The 20409-nt window shown below is 47.1% G+C and overlaps 2 protein-coding genes across 2 annotated transcripts; both read right to left on the reverse strand.

The window, feature by feature from the left end:
• Positions 1–241: 241 nt before the first annotated feature.
• RBM22 (RNA binding motif protein 22) lies at positions 242–8100 on the reverse strand. Its single transcript, XM_042881391.1, has 11 exons — positions 8006–8100; positions 7568–7621; positions 6589–6618; positions 5493–5625; positions 5135–5235; positions 4766–4938; positions 3980–4180; positions 3308–3472; positions 2740–2828; positions 2137–2268; positions 242–1460 (listed from the first exon to the last, which is right to left on the reverse strand). Exons 1-11 carry the CDS (start codon positions 8057–8059, stop codon positions 1330–1332), a joined length of 1263 nt encoding a protein of 420 aa, XP_042737325.1. The 5' UTR covers positions 8060–8100; the 3' UTR covers positions 242–1329.
• Positions 8101–8329: 229 nt separating this feature from the next.
• On the reverse strand, positions 8330–19975 carry DCTN4 (dynactin subunit 4). Its single transcript, XM_042881665.1, has 13 exons — positions 19807–19975; positions 18746–18816; positions 18262–18440; positions 17324–17367; positions 16524–16631; positions 14928–15001; positions 14649–14761; positions 13518–13627; positions 12767–12840; positions 12299–12353; positions 11790–11897; positions 11315–11412; positions 8330–10595 (listed from the first exon to the last, which is right to left on the reverse strand). The coding sequence occupies exons 1-13, from the start codon at positions 19939–19941 to the stop codon at positions 10382–10384; spliced, it is 1383 nt and encodes a 460-aa protein (XP_042737599.1). The 5' UTR covers positions 19942–19975; the 3' UTR covers positions 8330–10381.
• Between the last annotated feature and the right edge of the window lie 434 nt (positions 19976–20409).

A 20409-nucleotide genomic window follows, 5' to 3' on the forward strand; every position in this document is an offset into this window, starting at 1 on the left:
TGATGAGAGCCAAACTGCTGAGCTCTGCCCAAAGCTCAGCCCTTCCTGCAGGGCAGTGCAGGCTGTGCCTCTGACTGCACCACGTGCCTTCAGCACAATCAGCTCCCAGTGCCACCGGTGCTACAGGGCAGTGCGGAGAGCCAGCAGTGTGTTCACTGTTACAGCACACCCTGTAGCTGCTTTGATGGCAGTTGAATAAAATCAAAGTCCTCAGGCCCCCTGCTCCAGGGTCAAAGCAAAGTACTGAAAAATTCACATATTTTAATGTATTTTTTTTTTAAACAAGCAAATGAGGCTTCAGAAGAGGTCCCATCGTGTTTTGCTTTACAGAGAAATGCCCACAGATCCATTACAAGCAGCAGACATACATATCATCTTAAAATTCTCTAGCCCTGTGCCCATACATCTTATTCAACTGCAGGCTCCATGGAAGACACAGCTGCTCCTAGACAGATGCTATGGGTGGAGGAAAACAACAGAAAGGTTTCACGTCTTATCAAATCAGAAACATACTGTACGCATCTCACAGGTTCAAGTCTGCATCCAAAACCCTTGAAAGCCTGAAACATGCTCTGAAAATACACAGGACAAGTTTGCAGCTGTACTTCGCTGCTGACAGCTGCAGGGGGTGCAGGAGCCCAACCTCTGGGGACCTTCATTAGGTTAAAACTGCTCACCTGTCACTCCAGGTCATGCCTGCACTACCAGCAGGCTGCCTGCTGCTCATCTTGCTCAGGGTAGGGTTAGAAATAAAGCACCAAAAGCTTCTTTCTTTCTTTTTTTTTTTAAGTCAAAAAAAAAGGAGAAATTCTGTGGCACTTGTCAGGCAAAGCCATGAGTTTGGCACATGTGATAAGCTTGTTTTTCAGCTCTTATTCTGTCCTGGCTTAATAGTACAAGATTAATACCTAATTAGAATAACAAGTCATTACTTAATTGACGTAGAGAAGTCTCTCATCACATTTAAACAGTCCATAATGTACAGACTGAAGATACCAAATGGGCTTGAAAAGGGTTCAATCTGGTTTTTCCAGAAGTTTATTTCAAAAGTGTGCAAATGGGATACACTAACAGCACTGTAATTCTGATACATCTGATCCCCACCTCACAGTCCTTTCTGCCCCCCTCCCACCCCACCCCTATACACTACATGAAAGATCTGTGATGTCTTAACGATCTGATTAGCTAACAGCGACACAGAGCTCAGCTTGCCCAGTGTCTGCAAGCAGGGAAATAAGGCTTCTCTAGTTCACCCACAGCTCAACATACGGCACTACCATGGTAACTAGAAAATAACATTTACTGAAATGACAAGGGTGGCACGACGTGCTAGGGGCTGCTGTGCTTTCCTGCGTGGGCACCCATCCTCTGGGGATCTTGAGACGGGTAGTGAATGGGGCCTGGGGCTCTCATGAAGGGAGGCGGTGGCCCCATGGCGTGGAACATGTGTGGTCCAAAACCTGCAGGAAAAAAACAGCTGTCACGTTCAGACAAAGCAACAGAGCACTCAGTGTGGACCTGCTGCTGTTTGAGTACCGATGGAAAACACCTGGCTAACTGCTGCACGTCACAGAGGTCCTGTGATTCCTCAGGTCTTCAAAACCACTCCTCTCTTTTCAGTAAAACTGGGAGCAACCCTTAAACAATACACATCCTCAGTCGCAGATAAAAGCTGGTGGGGGACTGGCACGTGTGTCTAAGGTCAATCTAAATTGCTTTCTACTCAGCTGTGGAGCAACTACATCCACAAGACATGATGCCCCACAAAAAGACTTGTCTTCAGACAGATAGAGACACAGCCAAACACAGGCTGGCATTCAACCAGCTGCAGAATTACCCTTTGATGTTCAGGTTAATGCACCGTGTACCCAATCAGCAAATACCCTGAGCAGATCTGAATACCAGTAACAGGGATCTCTGACATGCCTGAAAACTTGTAAGTGAATACATACCACAACAGGCAGCTCAGTTCAACCAAAGCGTGCTGACGGCTCATTTCATACAATTGTTTTAGATTGCATGATCAGGGATGAGGAAAATCAGTGTTACAGTCCAGCTGAGCAAGGACTACATCTGTAGCCCTCCGTGCTGGAACCCCAATTTCCACACCTTCATCTGAAGAGGAGAATCAAGTACCTGGAGGTGGTGGTGGAGCAATGCCAGGAGGCGGCGGCAGGGCGATGTTAACCACGGCTGGAGGGCCACTAGGAGGTAGATTGAAGTAGTTTGCAGAAGCCTCCTCTTCTGCAGCTGGAGGAGGTGGGAGGGCTGCAGGATACAACAACAAAAAGCAAACGCACTGTGGTTATGGAAACCCCAAGAGCTGCAGAAGCATCTTCCTTTAGGGAGGAGAAACAACCAGTGTGCCCTTGTGGAAGAACTGCTGAACACCCCCCCATTTTTAATCCACCAGAAGCCAGCTTTGTTTTTTTCCTTCACACAACACTCAACGAATTACAAAAACATGAATCAAGCCTTGAACAGTCTGTGTTGCCAGTATCTCAGAGCTGAGTGACTTTCATTCACCAGTCACATGATAACGTTTTTTTCAGCAAGAATTTGCTTCTACACAAAGCTCACTTCCCATTCCAGATGGATCTGCCACAGACCTACTGTCAGTAACTGCTTTGGGCTCACCAGTGCCTCTACTGTCCTGAGCTGATATTGCTTGCAGAGCTTTAACTCCAGCCCTTCCCATTGGAGGCAGGTCAGCTTCAGAGATGAAAGCTACTCCCTTACCTCCGGGAAGTCCTGGAACCGGCTCCAGCTTTATCCCGGATTCTGTAGTACCTTCCTTGTCCTTCTCTTTACCTCTCGCTGCCTGGGACCTAAAAAACACACAAAGGACAAGGATGAGAAAAGGCAAGGTAAGGAGATAGTTCCACATTTCATCATTTAGATCCACTGCTGCAGGCCAGAAATGAACAAAAATTACTCAAAGGTGGCTGGAACCAAGTATGGAACCAAGTATGCCATACTGTTTACAAGATGTAGAGAGGAAGCACAACCACAGAAACTCATCTGTGACCTTCAACCAGCAAACTCCCTACACAGTTTGTGTTATCTCGAACCCAGATCCCATTGCTGGGCAAAAAAAAGAAGAAAAAAAGAACAGACTGTAAGAGAACCCCAGCTATGTAGCAGCTCATTACCTACTTCAGCTTAACAGCCAATCCAGCTCTCCAGATTCCATAACTAAATAAAGATCCACACAGTTCTGTCTATTTGAGAATCAAGCCCCCGAGGACAGCATGCACAGGGCAACTGAGAAAGTGATAACGTGTCTCTGTGTCACTCCAGTGCTCACCTTCCCCACTTGACATTGAGCCTGCGGCCGTTGACAATGAGCTTGTTGAAGGATTTCTCAGCAGCCACTTCTGCAGCTTGTCGGGTGGCAAACTGGATGAAAGCACACTGCTGCCTCTGCACGACTGTTATCGTCCGGATCTCCCCAAACTGGTAGAAGTGATTTCTGCGTGGAGGGAGGATGAGAGAGGATGAAAGCCTGTTCCTCTTAGCCACAGAATAACAGCAGTTAAATGTGACCAAACAGGTATGTTCGGATCCTTTCCTTTCTCCATCACCAGTTCAGAGCAGTGAGTACAAATCAAGCCACTTGCTCTTGCATGTAATTGTGGAACAATAAAAGAAATGCTTTAGTGTAGGATAAGGGTTAGGGCTTTTCTCAGCAGCTAACTAGAGAGAAGATATGGAATTTGTTGTAAAAAGTAAAACACATTATCCCCAAGAACTCAGAAAGATGACTCATCTTTAAGACTTCTCTCTTAATCAAAGCTCTTGAAATGTGCTTGTTTATTTGTTCTCCAACAAGCTGGCACTCCTCTGCACTTGCCCACGAGTTCCCCATTAAAGAAAACTGAAAGCCAGTTTTTTTGCCCCACTTTGAAGGACAGATTTCCTCCCTTGAAGGTGATAAGTACCCAAAGCATAAAACATACAAGCAGACACACCAACACACCTGAGATCTGATTCAGTGATAGTATCTCCAAGCCCTCCAACGTACAGCGTAGTGATGGTCTTATCATCAGGAGGGTCCAGTCGAGGCATGGTCGACGCTCGTTTCAGCAGCTTATCAGCTACAGGATCATTGATTCCATAGTAACGATCTTTGATATTCTGATCAGCCAGAGGATCGTCTGGATCTGTAGGCTTCTCATGCCTGGGGTTCAGCAAACAAAGCGTTTCTTAACGCCAGCAACAGCTGCAGCTGACATGACTTCATCCACTCCTTTCCCCTCTAAACACCATCTGCTTGCTTGCACGCTTAGCCCTGCTCACAGAAAGATGTCACATTGGAACAAAAAGCCTGAAGAAGTCAGACTGGGGCTACCAACACGCTGCTGGCACAGCTGCCTGGAGCTCAGAATGAATGGCACTTCTGACAGCCAAGCATTCAGTACTACAAAACGTAAGAGCTGGATTTCAAATGGCCTCTTGTTCAAATACAAAGACCTGTGATTGTGGGGACTGACGCCACGACGGGAAGAAATGAACTGTGCAAGAGAAGGGCTGCAGTCACTGCTTTGGCAAAACACCACAAACCTACGCAGCAAATTCCTCACAGATGAGCCTGTCACAACAAGGATTTCTCCACGGATGCTGCACGCCACCTTACTGCTAATTTCACACCAACTCCAATCACAGTGCTGCACCTCCTGCCCACTGCAGCACTTCCTGTTCTTCAGTCCCTAAGGGGAGGCGTATCTGACCACGGTGAACAGAAACTATTAAGATGTTGGTGTACCTGTAAGGACATTCTTCTCCTCTCTTGCATTCCCCTTTTACCCAGAAGGAACAGATGTGAGGACGATTACGTTTGTAGTAAGGAGTGGTCCGAGCCAGCTTCAACAGCATGTCACTGGTAGAAGTAGCTTTTCCTAGTGCACCCACTGGTCTAGTGCCATCAGAGTTGGCTATCTACACAGCAGTTAAGAGGCAGACAAATTATTACAGATATACACACACACAGTGCTGACACGTAATGCAGAATGAAAACAAACACATGATTTGAAGATGACGTAGGTCATTCTTTTTTGGAGAAAGTGTGTTTGATCCCCTCCCTCCCTGTACGCATCCAAACACAAAGACCATGCTCACAATGATGCTTTCTCACCTCTCGCTCCATGTTCTGGGTGTAGTACTCTTTATTGACATCAGATTTAGGCATTTCATCCTTAAGGGACAGTCCTGCATCCCGGACTTGAATAGGCAAACCTAGAATTAAACAAACAAAAAACCCCTATGAAGCACAAGCTGAAAGAGCAAAAAAATAGTTACTGCAACTCAGGGTAAGCAGACATAACTTGTCTCCTGCTCAAGCACACGAAGCTGCCCCTGAATCTCACAAGAGACTTGATCTTCTCAAAGTCTGGAAACAACTACTCCAATGTCATGCACGCATTTTAAGAAGCTTTCACTTCAGAAGCAAGCAGAGCTGCTGCTTTTCTCAGCCGGCCCTTTGTGGTACACACCATATTCCAGGTCAAGCAGACAGGTTTGACAGACATTCTTCAACTTGCTGCAGGTCTGGCACACTTCTGTTTTCTTGAAACGCATCCGAACACCAGGACACCAGCGGAACACTGTGAAAGGCCTGGCACAAATCTGAAAGACAGACAAGCGAGCTGCTGTCGCACCACATACCAAGAACCAGAGCAGTTCCTGCATGGAAATGTAGAACTCAAACACGCCTCGCCTCACTGAAATCTTCAGCAAAGTTCTAGGCAAAAAAAGTTGAAGAGCTCAGGATAATGCTGATTGCTATTTGCTGCCTTACTGCGAGAGGAGGAAGCTTTTGGAAGGTCTGGGAAGGTTTGGAGTTATTAAAGTAACCTGAATGCTGAAAGCAGATCTACTCAACGGAAAGAATTCATTTTTTATTCCAGATGATGTCAGCATGGAGCTGCTAGAGACAAATTACCAATTATGAGCAAACTAAGAGGTCACTGAAATTGCAGCAAGCCAGCGAGAGCTTGAATTGCAGCAAAGCAGCGAGGGCAGGAAGTACTGCCCTCTGTGTTATGTGTTGGAAAAACGCATCTGCTTCTGCTGCACGGGTATCTGAGGAACAGAAGCAAGATCTCAACACGTGCCTTGTCCCTGCCTTGGGTGAGAATGGGGCAGATGGACAACTCAAGTCAAGAAACGCCAAATGATTCTTGCTCTCTCAGATACAAACCTGCCTTATTTCGTACAATGGCCAACACAAATTATTAGCTGGCAAAGAATAACAGATTGACAGCAAAACCTAAACTCCAGTGACTTCTGCATCACATAGCAGTAAAAACAAACTTGCAACAGAAAATATGAAATACTTTAGCACAATCTAATAATTGTAATAACTGGGAGCAAATCTTAACTCTGTTAGCAGTAATTTTATGATTCAAGAATAACTAACACAGTGAAGATGATGCACCTGAAACTTCATGTAGTTTTGTACATGTTAAGCTCTTAGCCAAGATAAACACTTTCTGAAGCCAGCAAATGTTTTAAAAAACATTGAACACACATTACTCCCAGATGTGCACCAATTTAGAAGCTCATTCTTCAAAAAGACAATAAACATACCTTGCATTCTTTTCCATATTTCTCTTTGGTCTGAAATATAATAAATAAATAGAAAAGAAAATATGAAATATCAAAATACAGTGAATGATGAAACGTCATCACTGAACTTAGAGCACAGTGTTCCTGCTCTTATTCTGCATTTAGACTCGCTCACCTCTACTTTTGGTGCTTAAACAGAATCTCTCTTGCCTGGCAAACAGGACCAAAAAAAGATAATCTAAGAAATTCTCAACCTATTTTCATTTTAGAAGCACTCATTAAAACAAAGTATTACGAGCTCCACCTCACATACCAAAGAAAAACAATCATGAAACAGATTATTGATACTATTTTTAATCAAAATGATGTAAGTGCATAAAGCAAACACACCAAAACAAAACATTTTTAAAATATCTATACGGACTATAAAGTCACATGCCATAAAAATGTAACAGCACTCAGCAAACTTGGGGAAAGGAAACGCAAGGCAAAGATAATCTAAAGGTATGCCCCGTGTAACTGGACTGAGCACTGAGAAAAGCAGCGTGGAACGGCCTGACTCATCTTGGACATATTAAACCAAGGTCAACAAAGCAGGATTTAAATTACTGTCAGCAGCCTTTCTAAGACAGCTCCAGCTCATTTTCATGTTATGCAGGTTTTAGAGATTGTGCTCATCTATTTAATATTTCAGCAGCTCGTTGCTTCCCATGTCACATGATTTACTGGCACCAAAGCTTTATTGGTATTTCCTGCACTCCAGACATCAGACTGTGACATCCTGCTCAGCTTTTGGACCGAGTTATTGTTAAACCCTGCACCGACCACCACAATGTGATGCACTAACAAAGGCATGAAGTAAAGCCTGCAGTGCACAGCCAAGGAGCCAGTGCATGCCCTCAGCATCCCCTCCTGCATCCAAGCTTGCTTGAGCCCTCAAAACCGAACAGTTCTATGGCCATCAGCACCCAACGAAGGGCACAGGGCCACCAGCACATACCATGCGAATGTATGGGTTTTCTCCAAGACACGTCTGGCACAGAATAGGGAAGTCCTAAGCGGAGGAAAAAGAAAGAAAACGTGCACCGAGCAATCAAATCATCACAAGAGCACTGGAACCACCCTCTGCGCTCACCCTGCCGAGCGAACTCGGCCTGCCTTAGCAAGGTGCTCATAGAACCGGCTCACAGGAGCCATGCGAGAAGCCGCAACCCACGCCCTGATGGCTAAATGACCGCAGCAGGCCAGCCGCTCCTGTTCTCACCGCCCACCTCACACGCACCCAACCCAAAGGACGTTCCCGAGGCCCGCGCTCCTCAGCTCTGTAGCAGAAGCCACCCTCGGCCCTAGGGGCCCCACCGCGTGGCCTCGGCCCAGCCCGCAGTCCCCAGTCCCACAGCACGGCCCCCCGCCGCCGGCCGGCTCCCCCCGGGCTCACCGCATCCTCCCAGTTCTGCCGGTTGTAAGTGTTGGAGCCCAGCGACGTCGACATGGCGGCCCCGCGCCGCTCCGCTCCGCCTCGATCCCGGCAGGCGGTGGGACCCGGAAGTGACGTCACTTCCGCTAGCGCCGTGCGGACGCGGGAGGAGCAGTGGGGGCGCTCTAGGCACTGTCCTAGACAACCATAGAGATGAGCCAACGCGGCCGAATCAGCAGGAGCGAGCGGGAGTGAAGGCGGTGGGAGCGCAGGGGTGCTCAGCTTTTCATATTTTAATTGTTACTACTTCCCCATTAACGGCGGTGTAAATAACAGTGCAGAGCCTGAGAGCCAAGGTCGCTTTATTGAAGATTACTACGTGAAGTTAAGCAGTAAGGCAACAGTCGCCTGTCATTACGGGTTACACCGATGGGCAAGAACTCCTGCGACCCGGGAGCAAGGACAGACAGACGGACAGACACAGCTCACGGCATTGCTATCACCTACAAGCACCTAAAGGAGAGGAACATCTCACCGAGCACACCGGACTGCTCAGACAGCCACCGATCTGCGCCCCCAGCAGCTGTCGGCAGGCACAGAGCCCAGCAGCTCCTCACTGTCCAGGAGCACAGAGCACAGCCCAAGCCCATCCCAATGCCTGCGGTGGCACTGGGACCGGGAGCTGCAGCCAGAGAGCTCCATCAGCCAGCAGCATCCCAAAAGCTGCTTCCATAGGTAGTAGTGTTGCGGCTAAGGAGAGAACTGATGGCCATGGTTTAAGTGTTTTGTTATCTGGAAGGTAAAACAGCAGCAGACGCTAGCGCTATACATTAATAAATACAAACTACACTTCTTAAACTCATGCTGTACACCTGTGTGTAACCTAGGCATTGTAAACGTGCTGACTTGCTGCTCTGGGAGGTGCTGCAGGAGCAGGGCTGTAAGGCGCGTGTTTCCCTTCCAGGCACAGTGTGCCCAGAGGGCTGGTTTCCCTAAGGCAGGCTGCTTGGTTTGCAGGAGATATGGCCTTATCCCTCTCTCCCACACAGCAGTTTGCAGCTCTGGGGTGGCAGAACCACAGCACAAACATCGTGAGCAACAAAGCTGTCCTTGGCTGATACACAAACGCCTCCCAAAGCCAGCACATCAAAGCTCCATCAGAAACAGGTAATGAAAGTAAACATTGAACTGGGAATGAAATTGAAGTCTCCCAAGGACAAACAATCTCACCCACTCGCACTGTACTACTGCAGTGAACTGGCATTCGGTATCCTGCATACACTCTTCTTAATTAAAGTTTTAGTTTGGGCTATGGCCACATTACACCCCAGATAATGTTTTTCTTTTTTTTTTTTTTTTTTAAGAACAGTGGTACAGTGTATGCTAGTTACAGTGTAACAGCCTTTCCTCCTTTATACCCCCACTCCCACAGCTGGAAAAAGACAGTATGAACTTGGACAGCCTCAGTAGTTTTTTGTATGCTAGAGCTAATCTCAATTCTCCAAGTTTAGTACTGACTGCTATCCCTATTAACACACATTTATTAATATGAAGATTGACAGGCAGCCTCTCAGGACCACTCTCACCTTAGTAAAGAAATGTAGCACAATGAGACTTCCCAGTTTCTAACAACTCACACTACCACATCCACCTTGCAAAACGACGAGCCTACAGTGTGGTTGGTGGCCAGTCAGATCCATGAGCACTGCAGTATTTCATGTTCTGGGACTGAAGACAAAGTGACCGTTTCCTTTGTGAAAAGATTTACCACTTTGGCTAAGGAAACTGCATGTGCCAGAGTGTTTTTTCACAAGAACAGAAAGGGTTGTACATCCGAGTGCCCCACAGTTATTTGAGGTATCCTAACAGGAAGCAAAAAACAAAGGAAAGAAAGCATCATGCTGCAGCAACAGACTTGTCAGTAATGCAGCAGACACTGCCACCTCCTAAAATGTTTGTTTGAAGAGGGCATAGCTCCATGTGGGGAAAAAGTTCACTTCTGTGTATGTAACATTAGGTTCGTGGGCTGACTTGAAAGAAGAAGAAAAACAACAGGGTTTCTTTTTTGTCGATAAAGCCAAATTCAGCCAGTAACACAAATCTGGAGAAAGCTAGCTCTATCTGCGTGCTGAAACACGTGCTGCGAGTTAAACTAGCCTGTGGAAGTGTGGGGAAGCAGAGCTTTAGTTAGTGGGCACTACGATAAGAAGAGAGAACAAATCATCCCAAACCACAGCACCCTCACCCATGCAGCCTCCTCCTGACGGCCTGGCTGCAGCCCGTGGCACACACCCACACATCACACAGGAGCTTTCACAGAAGGTTTCACCAGGGTGCAATTCTTTCACTGACAGTCCATCCTGCAGCCAGCCACGGGGACACGAGTGCTGGGAGCTTTTAGGGGAGCACTGGACCGAGGCTGAGCTCAACGTGGTGGGTAAGCCAGATGACCTCTGAGACCTGGTCGCATTCCTCACTGGGCCGGATTGGAGCAGCAAGGTTTTTAAACTCGTGCTTCATCTTAAAGCTCACGGTCACGTCGCCCTCCTCTTTCTGCGGGGTAACCTTGATGAAAACTCCTACCTTGTTGGCTTTTCTGAAGGCAATAACGCTGCAAAACAGAAAACAAAAGAACTGGGTCAGCTGAGTTCTCCATCTATTGTTCTGAGAGATTTATTCTGACACAAAGTAAGAGGGATGCTCAGTTTACAGCCCACGGCCTGAACATGCCTCACTAGAACAATTGCTCTAGTTGGCGGCTGCTGCTCTTTTCCCAGCGGACTCACAGCCCCTCCTGCCTCAAGATCAGAACGCACTACCCTCCTCTAAGCTGGCAGCTGCTGGCAGAACAGAACATGCCTGCTTTGGCCATGAAAGTTATGAACCTAGTTAGTTATGCAACAGAGAAAGGCCGTAATATATGGTTCAAGCTGCTCAGTAAGAGGCTGTAGGGTGTATTTCAATGCTAAAGCTGGAGGCACCTCTGTTGTACACACTACTGTGTGGTTCCCATCACTTCTTTGAACCCTCTGCTTGCAAAGAAAAGGATTACAAGAGTATTGAAGGGAGAATCAGTACCAACACCTATAACTCAACTGCTCTAACACCATAATTGTTTTGAAGGGATGAAATGTCTTCTGAACAGTCCAAACCACAAACAGAAGAGAAAGATTTGCACTGCTTCTCTCCGATCACAAAGCTAAACAAATTAACAATTAAAAACAAAGAAAGAAAAAAAACACCCTGAAGAGAGAGAGTACATAGCAAACTACTTGGTTAAAGTGCCAAGCATTTCAGGGACAGGGTCCCTACAGGACAGACAGCACTCACTCAGGGTCATCCTGGAAGTCCTGAGGCTCTGCCAGCTCATCATATTCTGCTGCAGCATCTTTGCCAGCCAGAATAAGCTCCTTGGGAGGAACTACCACCTGAAACAAAACACCAACAGAAACCTTTCAGTACTGACCACCATCTACACCACAAACAGGACAAAGTAATTCTCTTTGAGGGAATTAAGCTCTCCTACAGCTTAATAGAATGATTTACCCTTGGCTTCTCCCTCCTCTGGAAGTCTTTATTTACAACTCTTATCTGTGAAGTCACATACTTCTCCCTTGGGCTCTGGATCTCAATGATCAGACAGAATTTTAAAATACATTAAGAGCTGATGTTTACATTGATGGTGGTAATTTAAACCTCCCAGGAAGAAAAGGAAACACAGTATGGCCTAAAGGTCCACATGAGGAAAGATAAATGAGAGCAGAAAGCCTTGGAAGAGGCCTGGCTTGCACAGCAGGTACAATACCTTGGCACTGCTGTTAACATTGTCAGGGTCTCCTTCTTCACACTCCAGCAGTGTGACGTGTGTGATATTTTCCACTGGATTGGTCAGAGTCAGAAGAACTTGGCTTTCCTGGAAAGATTCAAGAATTGCAAGTCAAGAAGTCATCATGCTAAAAGTCATCATTACTGTCAGTACCCCCACTGTGTGACTGATCGACACCTTCAAAAATCACACTGCTTACTCAAAGGACGGACAGCAAACAGCCCCATTCCTTCAGAATGCTGGCAACATCATGCAGCTCTCCACACCATTTATTCTTCAGACACCTGCATGTACTTGTTATGCCAGACATCAGACTGCACTGTAATCTACTCACACGGTGTGACAAGTGCAGGCACTCTTATTCTGACCGCTCCCTTAAGCCCTGCACTCTCTCTAAACAAAGCTAGCAGAGCCCTCAGGAAACCATCCCACATCCACACCTCTCAGTTATATCTTACCCTAAAGTGTTTCTGCAAGAAAGCACTGACCTTCATGTAGCGCAGGTTGGGAATAGACATGATTCTCACTTCAGGGATGTAGTTACTAAAAGAACAACAGAGCAAATGAATGGGATAAACTGCATTGCTGCCTGTAACCTGCTGAAGTAAGTATTCACAGGCATCTGGCTGGCATGTTCAATGATACTAGAGCTTAGCTTACATCAAGCAAATAAATGAAGAGCCTTTTTGCTATCTAAGGCTAAACCTACAACTCCTGCTACTACATGGGGCTGAACAGCATGCACTGCCTTTTTCAGACTGCTGAGGTCCTCAGCAAGCTTCCAATACATGAGGGAGCAAACTTACTACAAATTACTCAAATACATAAATTAACTGACTATGTCATTTTAACAGATTACACAATTACACACAAGATCAAAGCTCAAAAGAAATTAAAATATAAAGCTCTAAGTACTGGTAGGCAGTTGCTGGCCCCACCCTCCACATCTTACTTACACAGCAACCATCTGGATCTTGAATTTGATGGATGTTGGGTTGAATTCTGGTTTGCTGAGGTTATGTTCACATTTCTAGACACAAAGATATTTTTGTTAGTACCAACAGATAGCGTGTGCTCACAAACAGATGAGCCAGAGCTGCAGGCACAGGGCCACTAACCACAGCATTACCAACCTGTAGCACAGTACACATAAAGCTATCTTGGGGTGCATGTAGCCACAATGGTGGCAAGTTACTGATACTTTGTATCAGTATCTTATCAGTTCTATAGGTGCAATTTCAGAAATACAACTTGGAACCAAGCTTAAAAATACTCAGACATTGACTGCAGCAGAAAGAAGGCACAAATAACTGGAATCCAAGGCTGACCTCCTCGTGGGCTACTCTTTAAATACAGGCACTGCCTGACACAAATGATTTCCTAGAAAACATTCTGAAACTGGATTTAATTCTTGCCCGTCTTCACTTTCCAGCTCCCTGCTTTTCTTCTCTTTCTGTGTGGCAGGACACACAAACTCTTCCGCAAGTCCATATTTGTGTCTCTACAAGCCTTTCAATAACGTGAAGGGGCAGCTGTGCTGTCATCACACCAGAGATGCAACAGCCTCCCTAATCTCCTCATTGCTGCTTCCAGTATTCAACCACCAGAAGCATTTGAGCAGTTTCTCTTAAAAAAGAAATGCAGAGCTCATTTCCCATAGCCCAAGTCCTGTGAGCCTAGAAGTGCTGTTCTGCAGTCATTACTCACCCGACAGCGCAGTGAACGTTTGATCAGGAGGTGCTTGTGACGTGGGTAGAGCTGGGAAGCACAGATTGGCTGGAAGTCAGGCTGCAGCAAGCGCTGATGCAGTGTTGTCACTGGGTGACACAAAGAAGACCAAATTTACAACTTATCCACGCACTGAAACTCAAGCCAGACTGCACATACGCACTGGCCTAACAGCATGTGTGCAAAGGGCAAGTCAGCTTTCATAGCTTTGTTACTGCCACAGCTGGGTGCTGCTTGAGTAGGAGACAAAGTCTGCAGCAAGGAGTTTGCGTAATTCAGACTCACACAAAGAATTAGTGACTGCAGTTAGGAACTTCAGCAGCCAAACTCCCCACGGTGTTCTTCCATAAAAAAGGCTCCTCACCACTGTCTAACAGGCAGCCAGCCACCTGGCAGCCTTTCCCTCAATGCAGAAGTTGTCTTCTTCACCAGCATCCTATTTTCTCAACACTGACAGAGTCTCATGAGGAAAGGAGACCATCCATGCCTTCCCAAAAATCTTTTATGAGTTATTTAATGTGTGTGAACTTTGTGGGCCTGCAGAACTGAGGACATCTGTTCTCCTTAGAACCACCTCAGCAGAAAGTTCAGAATGCTTCCTGTTCCTGCTGTTTTATCCTATCCACTCCTACATTTCTTGGCCCAATCTACAATATGTGCTGATTGAATCAGGAGTCAGCTATCTCACAAGCATACGTAAGCTGTTCCAACCTGATGTCAAAATAATGCACAACTGTTACTTAACAGGCCAGATAAGGTGCCAACTCCCCAGCAGCACAACTACTTCCTTATTATCTGCTATCATTTGAAAAAGGATGTCAGGTCTTTCCTTCACCCCAATGTCACATGCAGAAAAGTTACAATCAGTGAAAAAAATGAAACAGTAGCAAAGAAGCCTGTTGGTTTTGGGGCCAAGCTTTCCTTATTTTGATTATGCATTTATTTTTGCTGAGCTGCAATCAAAAGCACCATTAGAAAAATCACAAATTTCACACCATTTCAACCCCAGCATGCTAAAACCTTAAACCACTAGGAACCCATTGACACATTTCCAAACACTGTCCATGTTATGAAATGAATGGCAAAAGGGAAACAATATTAAGGTATTACCTTCAGTCAGATTGATTGGTCTCGTGTAATAATCCTCGGGAAGGGGTTCTACTTCTTCCACTGCATCAGCTGGCTCAATCTTGATCTCCTTTTGATCCTCTCCTTCCTTCAGACTGAAGCAAAACGCCAGGAAACTTAGTCATAAAACACAGCACAAATGCTCTGACAGACAGCAAGGATAGCACTGCGTTATGCCACAGAAGGCAGAGGTGCTAGGAGTGCAAGACAACAGTGCACATGGAGATGGAAATGCACTTGTTTCTATTAGGTGACACTCACGAGAGTCCAGCAAGAGCACTGATGGGAGCACCGGGCCTCTGGCGCTGAAGTCTGGTTCCAAGGCCGTATTTGTCCTACAGGAACAAAAAGGCATCGTCAGCCTGAGGTCTGCTTCCTCCCAGGGCAACAAGACCTACTGCAAACTCATATTTGAGCTGCATGATAAGCATAGGGAAACAAGCAAATTAAAGCAAAAAGGGAAAGGTATTCGAGGCCTCTCAAGGTATTTTTTTTCCCTGCTCAAACTGTGAGTGAGGAGAAAACAATGGGAAGAGAAATGTTTGTGGGTACTGCTTATGACACTTGTTGCTGTTTTTAAACCATCAGCCTACAGTACTAACGTGTTCTCCCTTAACTGCTTGTCAGTCGTGCAGAATGAGAGCTCAACTGCACAAGAACTAGGCAGACGTGGCTCTGTGTCCATGTGAAATGCTCCCTACAGATGCTGGAAGGTTCCATTTCCTATGAGCTCTGTTACCTAATGGTCTGTCTCTCTCACCAGGCACAACCTCTCAGCAGGAACAGCTGAGCTACTCCTCTCTTTCTGCAGCTGAACTGCACACATGATGTTTGGAAGCACAGATCTTCCTTCTGGGCTCAACTGAAAATTTATTTCTTACCAAATGAGAAATCTGAGCATCAGCCTTATCCTGGTGGCTCCTCAAGAATCAGAAGACTGAGATTAGTACCATTTCCCTCAGGTATGCAGATGGACACCTCTTGGCTGAGAACTGTGAAGAACTGCCTTTCAAGTGCAAATTACTTACCCAAAGACAAAGCCCTGTTTCCAAACTAACAAAACCCATGTTTTTTTAAACATGTTACCCTCTAACTAATTAGCCTTTGGGTGCTTTTGCTCTATACACATTCAAGTCAGAGGCCCTGAGGAAAGGTGAAGAGCAGAATATGTTACTGCTCTTCAGTTGGTACCGTGAGAGCTTTAACACCAGCAGAAATGGTGAAAAGACTTACCACTACATGTATAGTGTGTTGCTGTGGAGAGCCCCCAAAATAGCAGCAGGTAGCAACGGAGACAAAAAATGCAGCCATAAGACACAAGCAAGGGCACAGAGCAGGCACAGTTAATTGAGAAGTAGCAAGCATATGCAGTCACCCAGCTGAACGAAGTAAGCGTTTACCTGACAGTTACAATGAACAAGTAATTCAGGCCACAATCAAGTCTTAACTTAATTAATTTCAGTTGAGACTTCATGCAGCGAAGTGCAGGACAATCCTGATTTGGTACTGAGCAGCAGTATGCAACTTTCCTTAGAAGGCTGCACATCGTAACCACAGCTGCAGTGGACTTCACTGCTGGATACGTACTCCTTTGCCTGGCAAGTACAAACCCTTCTGACACTATCAGAGAGGATTACTACAGAAAAATGCAGTACAGTACAAATTAAAGGGTGCAAAACTACTCATCCCTCAAGAAATCCTGGCGCATGTTCCTCATGTTATTCCCAATTAAAAAAAGAAGAGAAAGCAGAAAGAGAAAGTAGCCCTATCATGCTATCCTTCTACCCAACCATTTTCCAAGCTGAGGCTGCTGTGCCTCACTCTGCCTGCTCTGAGAGCACAGGGCTCCCAGCTCACCGAGAAGGCCAGAGGCATGTAGTTTCGGCGCCGCACCAACTTCTTCCGGTCCCGCTCGATCTTCTCTTTCTGAGCCAACTGCTGGTAGTACTCAACCAGCTTGTTAATCTGGAGTTAAGAAGAGGAACAGATACCAGTGAAAGAAGAACAAACATCACACCAGCTGCAATATTTCAGTGTCAACAAGCTGGGGTTCCTGCTAATTGTTTCATTCCGTTCCTAGTTCCAGTATATCACAGGATATACATCAAGGACGCTGCTGTGCCTTAACATTCATTTATGCACATCATGGGTGACAAACCGATGTTCCTCTGGGAATGAGGCCTGCCAGAAAACAGCATCCTGTTCTGATTTTCCAGTTAGTAACTGTCCCCGTTTAGATTCATCCTTTAGTTTTTCCAAAGCATGCTTTCAAACTTATGAAGAGTTTTAAAGGTAGACCAGTAAGGCAAAATTTGATGTGCTCTGTCAAAGGTTAAGAACACCTCTCATTAGATAGCAGCCTTCCTCAGACACACAGAGACAGCATGCCCATTAGTGCAATTTTAACAGTGCCACTTGTTACTACGTTTGCAGTGGAAATCCTCCCAAACAAGCAATTTCATACTGTGACATCCATGGGTAAGCCTCTAAGAGGCTTTCCTTCCACTGAATTCAGTCAAGGCAGAGATTATGAACTGGACATGGCACCAGAAGAATTGTACAGGTGCAAAAAACAAGATTGAGATGGCCTGGCACCTCTAACAGCTCTTTTTGGCTGATGCCATCTCAGCCTAAGGGTGGCCTTCCCCTTCACTCACCCTCTGTGTGTGAGGATTCTCTGGTTCCTGCCAGCCACCACTAGCTGCAAGAGAATAAAACAAAGTCCTGAGGAGATTTCCAGACTCCACACAGAAATCACACCTTACACCCACCTGTCTCAGTCCTAGCTTTGAAATATGGCCTTCCCTATATTTACTACTCTCACCATCACAGTTCCTCAAGTTTGTATCTGCATAAATATATACCTCTATGAGCTTTTCATGGGCAGGTTTGGGTTGAAGTGACTTGTCCAGCTTTTACACTGCGTTTTTAAACAACTTCTGCTTGAGGAATACAGAACAGCACCCAGGAGGACTATGGCAGTATGCACATCAGTTTATAACTACATGTTCTTATTAACAGCTGCCCATGTCTCTGCACCTTCACCTCTAGGTCTTCAGTCACGAACACTAGAAGTCAAAGAGAACCTGCCTGCTCTACTCAGCCTCGTTCCTGGAGCCTGATACATATTTTCTGCGTGTCTTACGGACTGAGAAATAGACAAAAGCTTTGTTCCTTTTCTGTCATGAAGAGAAAAAACAGGGGCACACACTGACTAATACCTCTGAAATAAGCCTAAGCAAACAGAAGTGACAGGAAATGAGCTAGATTTCTGTGCTGTCAGACTGAGCAACTTCAAAGACTGAAGCAAGCTCTCAGCCGGGGGAGAGAGCACACCTACTGACAAAGGTCCATGTCTGACAGCTTTGTGACAGATCAGGTAACACCAGCATGGAAGTGTGTCAGATGTTACACTAACTCAGCTCTTCAGATGAGATTTCACCAAAAAAGCATTTTCTTGTTAATTTCCCAACTGCAACTCAAAATCTAGACAAACCTTATACTTATCACACAGCCATCAACTAGGCTGGTTGTATTCTACCTTCACTAGACATGGTGGACTGCTATTTGCCTTGTATTTTTGCACATCACTTACCAACAGACTTGTCTGCCATGCCCACATCCCGGGAAGTCCAGCGGCAAAACCCACAGGCCAAATAATATGCTTTCTTCATGGTAGTTTTGGCTGGGTCATCGGGGAGCGGAGCAGGAATGCTAGTGGCCCGAGTGGAAAGGGTGTGCATGCAGCAGGGGCAGTCAAAACAGTTAGCACACCTGGAGAGAGAAAGGCCTTAGAATCATGGAAACATTAAGGCTGAGAAAGCCCTCCAAGATCATCCAGTCCAATCGTCAGCCCATCACAGCGCTCCTATCTCTGTCCACAGGCACAGGAACACACACTCAATGGGCAAATTAAGATGAAATCAACATCATGGGAAAACAATTTTTCCCCAAGACAACCCAAAAGGTAACGAGTGAAGTAACTTTTGAAGGGGGCTTCAGGTATGTGTGGTTGGGTGCTCACAACATAAGGACAAAGCTGCTCTGAATGGTGGCCCTTGATGACAAATGAACCTTACCGATTCTTTTTCAGCTTGGCCTCAGCTGATGGCATGTTTTCCAGGCAGCTGGGGCAGTAGTGGGAATCCACCTGAGGGACAACACAGACATGTCACTGTTCTGCCATGCTGCAGCTGGAAACTGCTGTGCTATTCAGGAGGCTTTGCCTGCGGACAGGTGGGCGAAGCCAGAGAAGACATTAGGTGTTCTTTCAGTATCTGAAACCTCAGGCTGTCTCAGCCAAAAACTGATGTTTAATAACGTTGGGAGGTTTCTTAAGGCACTTAAAGCACTCTGCCTGGTACACAGCAAAGGCACAGCGGGGACTGGATGACTGCAGATCCCACATTGTCATACCTGAGCCCGGACAACAGGCTGCAATGCACTATGCCGTTCCCATCTACATTTATTCTGCCTTGTACCTACAGCGGGCACAAAGCCACACGTTTCAGGAAATGTTTTGCTGCCACAAACTGACGTTGTCAATTAGCACAACGGTAACAGGAAGGAGACCCTGCCCAAATTAGGAAACATCCACAGCTAGGAACGGCCAGGCCTGAGGCCTCCCGGGTGCAGCGCGATGTGGAGGCAGGTGGTGACACATCTATTTTCTGCAACAGGGAGGCTTTACGGCTTGCAGAAACACCTCTTCAAGGAACCTAATGCCTTTCGTAACGCTTCTTTAGCCTCTGATGCTTTCTTAATTCACAGTATAACCGGGCAACTGATTCAGGGAGCCCGAGCGGCCGCCCGGGCCCGGGACAAGGCCTCACCGCCCCGAAGGAGCTCAGCCCTCTACACGCAGTTCCGCCCCTGCCCCGTGCGATCTCGCCAATCAAAACCCAAGTTCCGCAGATGGACAGGATCACTGAGCCAATCCACCGCGAGGCACCGCCCCCTCTGTCATGGACAGCCAATCGCATCGCTACGTCCGGGCACCTCTGTGCCCACCCCCGGCCAGAGCCGCGAGCCAATGACGAGGCGAGTCGCGAATAAACGACAAACAAGACAGCCAATAGGCGCGCGCGGAGGGCAGCGCCCCGTTCCGTATGCCGGCGCGGCGTGGCCGGGCGGCCGTTACCTCGTGCGAGACGCACTCCAGGGAGCGGAGCTCGCTGCAGTAGCGGCAGAAGTAGAGCTGCGACAGCGGGGCCCGCATCTCCTTCTCGCCGCGCACCAGGTACAGCACCCGCTCCGACTGCAGCAGCGACGCCATCTTGGGAGGGAACGGCCGCCACGCGCCGCGCCGCGCTTACGTCACCGCGCTGCGCCGCCCCCGCGTGCGGCGGAGACCACGTGACCTGCCACTTTAACCCCTGCGGCGCCGGGCGGGACGAGATGGCGCGCTGACGCCCTGTTGTATTGTTGTATCGTGTGCAGAGCTCGTGTACGGCCTGCAGAGCCTGAATGCCCCCTGCAGTGTTCCTATGGATGCGCGTGGCCTCTCGCAGTGCAGCACTGTTTTTTGTTGCATGGGTATTTGCAGTGTTGCATTGGGCGTGCATGGCCTGGGTGCCTCTTGCAGCGTTGCATTGCCTGTACGTTGCACAGGTGCTTCCTGCAGCGTTGCAATGCTGCATTCAGCTGCCTCCTAAGTGGTGCGCTGGCTGTGGGGAGGAGGAGAGCAGCAGTGCCCCAGCTGTGCCTGCAGCTCCTGATTGTCCCTGTGCAGGGCTCAGGCACA

The sequence above is a fragment of the Lagopus leucura genome, unplaced genomic scaffold, assembly GCF_019238085.1.
Source record: "Lagopus leucura isolate 7727_CA_CO unplaced genomic scaffold, USGS_WTPT01 Super-Scaffold_100030, whole genome shotgun sequence".
In the NCBI taxonomy this organism is placed as follows: domain Eukaryota; kingdom Metazoa; phylum Chordata; class Aves; order Galliformes; family Phasianidae; genus Lagopus; species Lagopus leucura.

Bases quoted from the DNA above. Each gene is read 5' to 3' on its own strand.
- RBM22 (XM_042881391.1), bottom strand. From the start codon at position 8,059: ATGTCGACGTCGCTGGGCTCCAACACTTACAACCGGCAGAACTGGGAG. The intron at 5,236-5,492 runs GTGTGTACCACA...GTTTAATTCTAG, and splicing joins TCTGCTTGACCTGGAATATG to GTTTGCCTATTCAAGTCCGG. The intron at 1,461-2,136 runs GTACTTGATTCT...TTTTTCCTGCAG, and splicing joins TGCTCCACCACCACCTCCAG to GTTTTGGACCACACATGTTC.
- DCTN4 (XM_042881665.1), bottom strand. From the start codon at position 19,941: ATGGCGTCGCTGCTGCAGTCGGAGCGGGTGCTGTACCTGGTGCGCGGC. The intron at 17,368-18,261 runs GTAAGTGATGTG...ATTCTCTTGCAG, and splicing joins CATGGCAGACAAGTCTGTTG to CTAGTGGTGGCTGGCAGGAA. The intron at 13,628-14,648 runs GTAATACCTTAA...TGTGTCACCCAG, and splicing joins ACCAATCAATCTGACTGAAG to TGACAACACTGCATCAGCGC.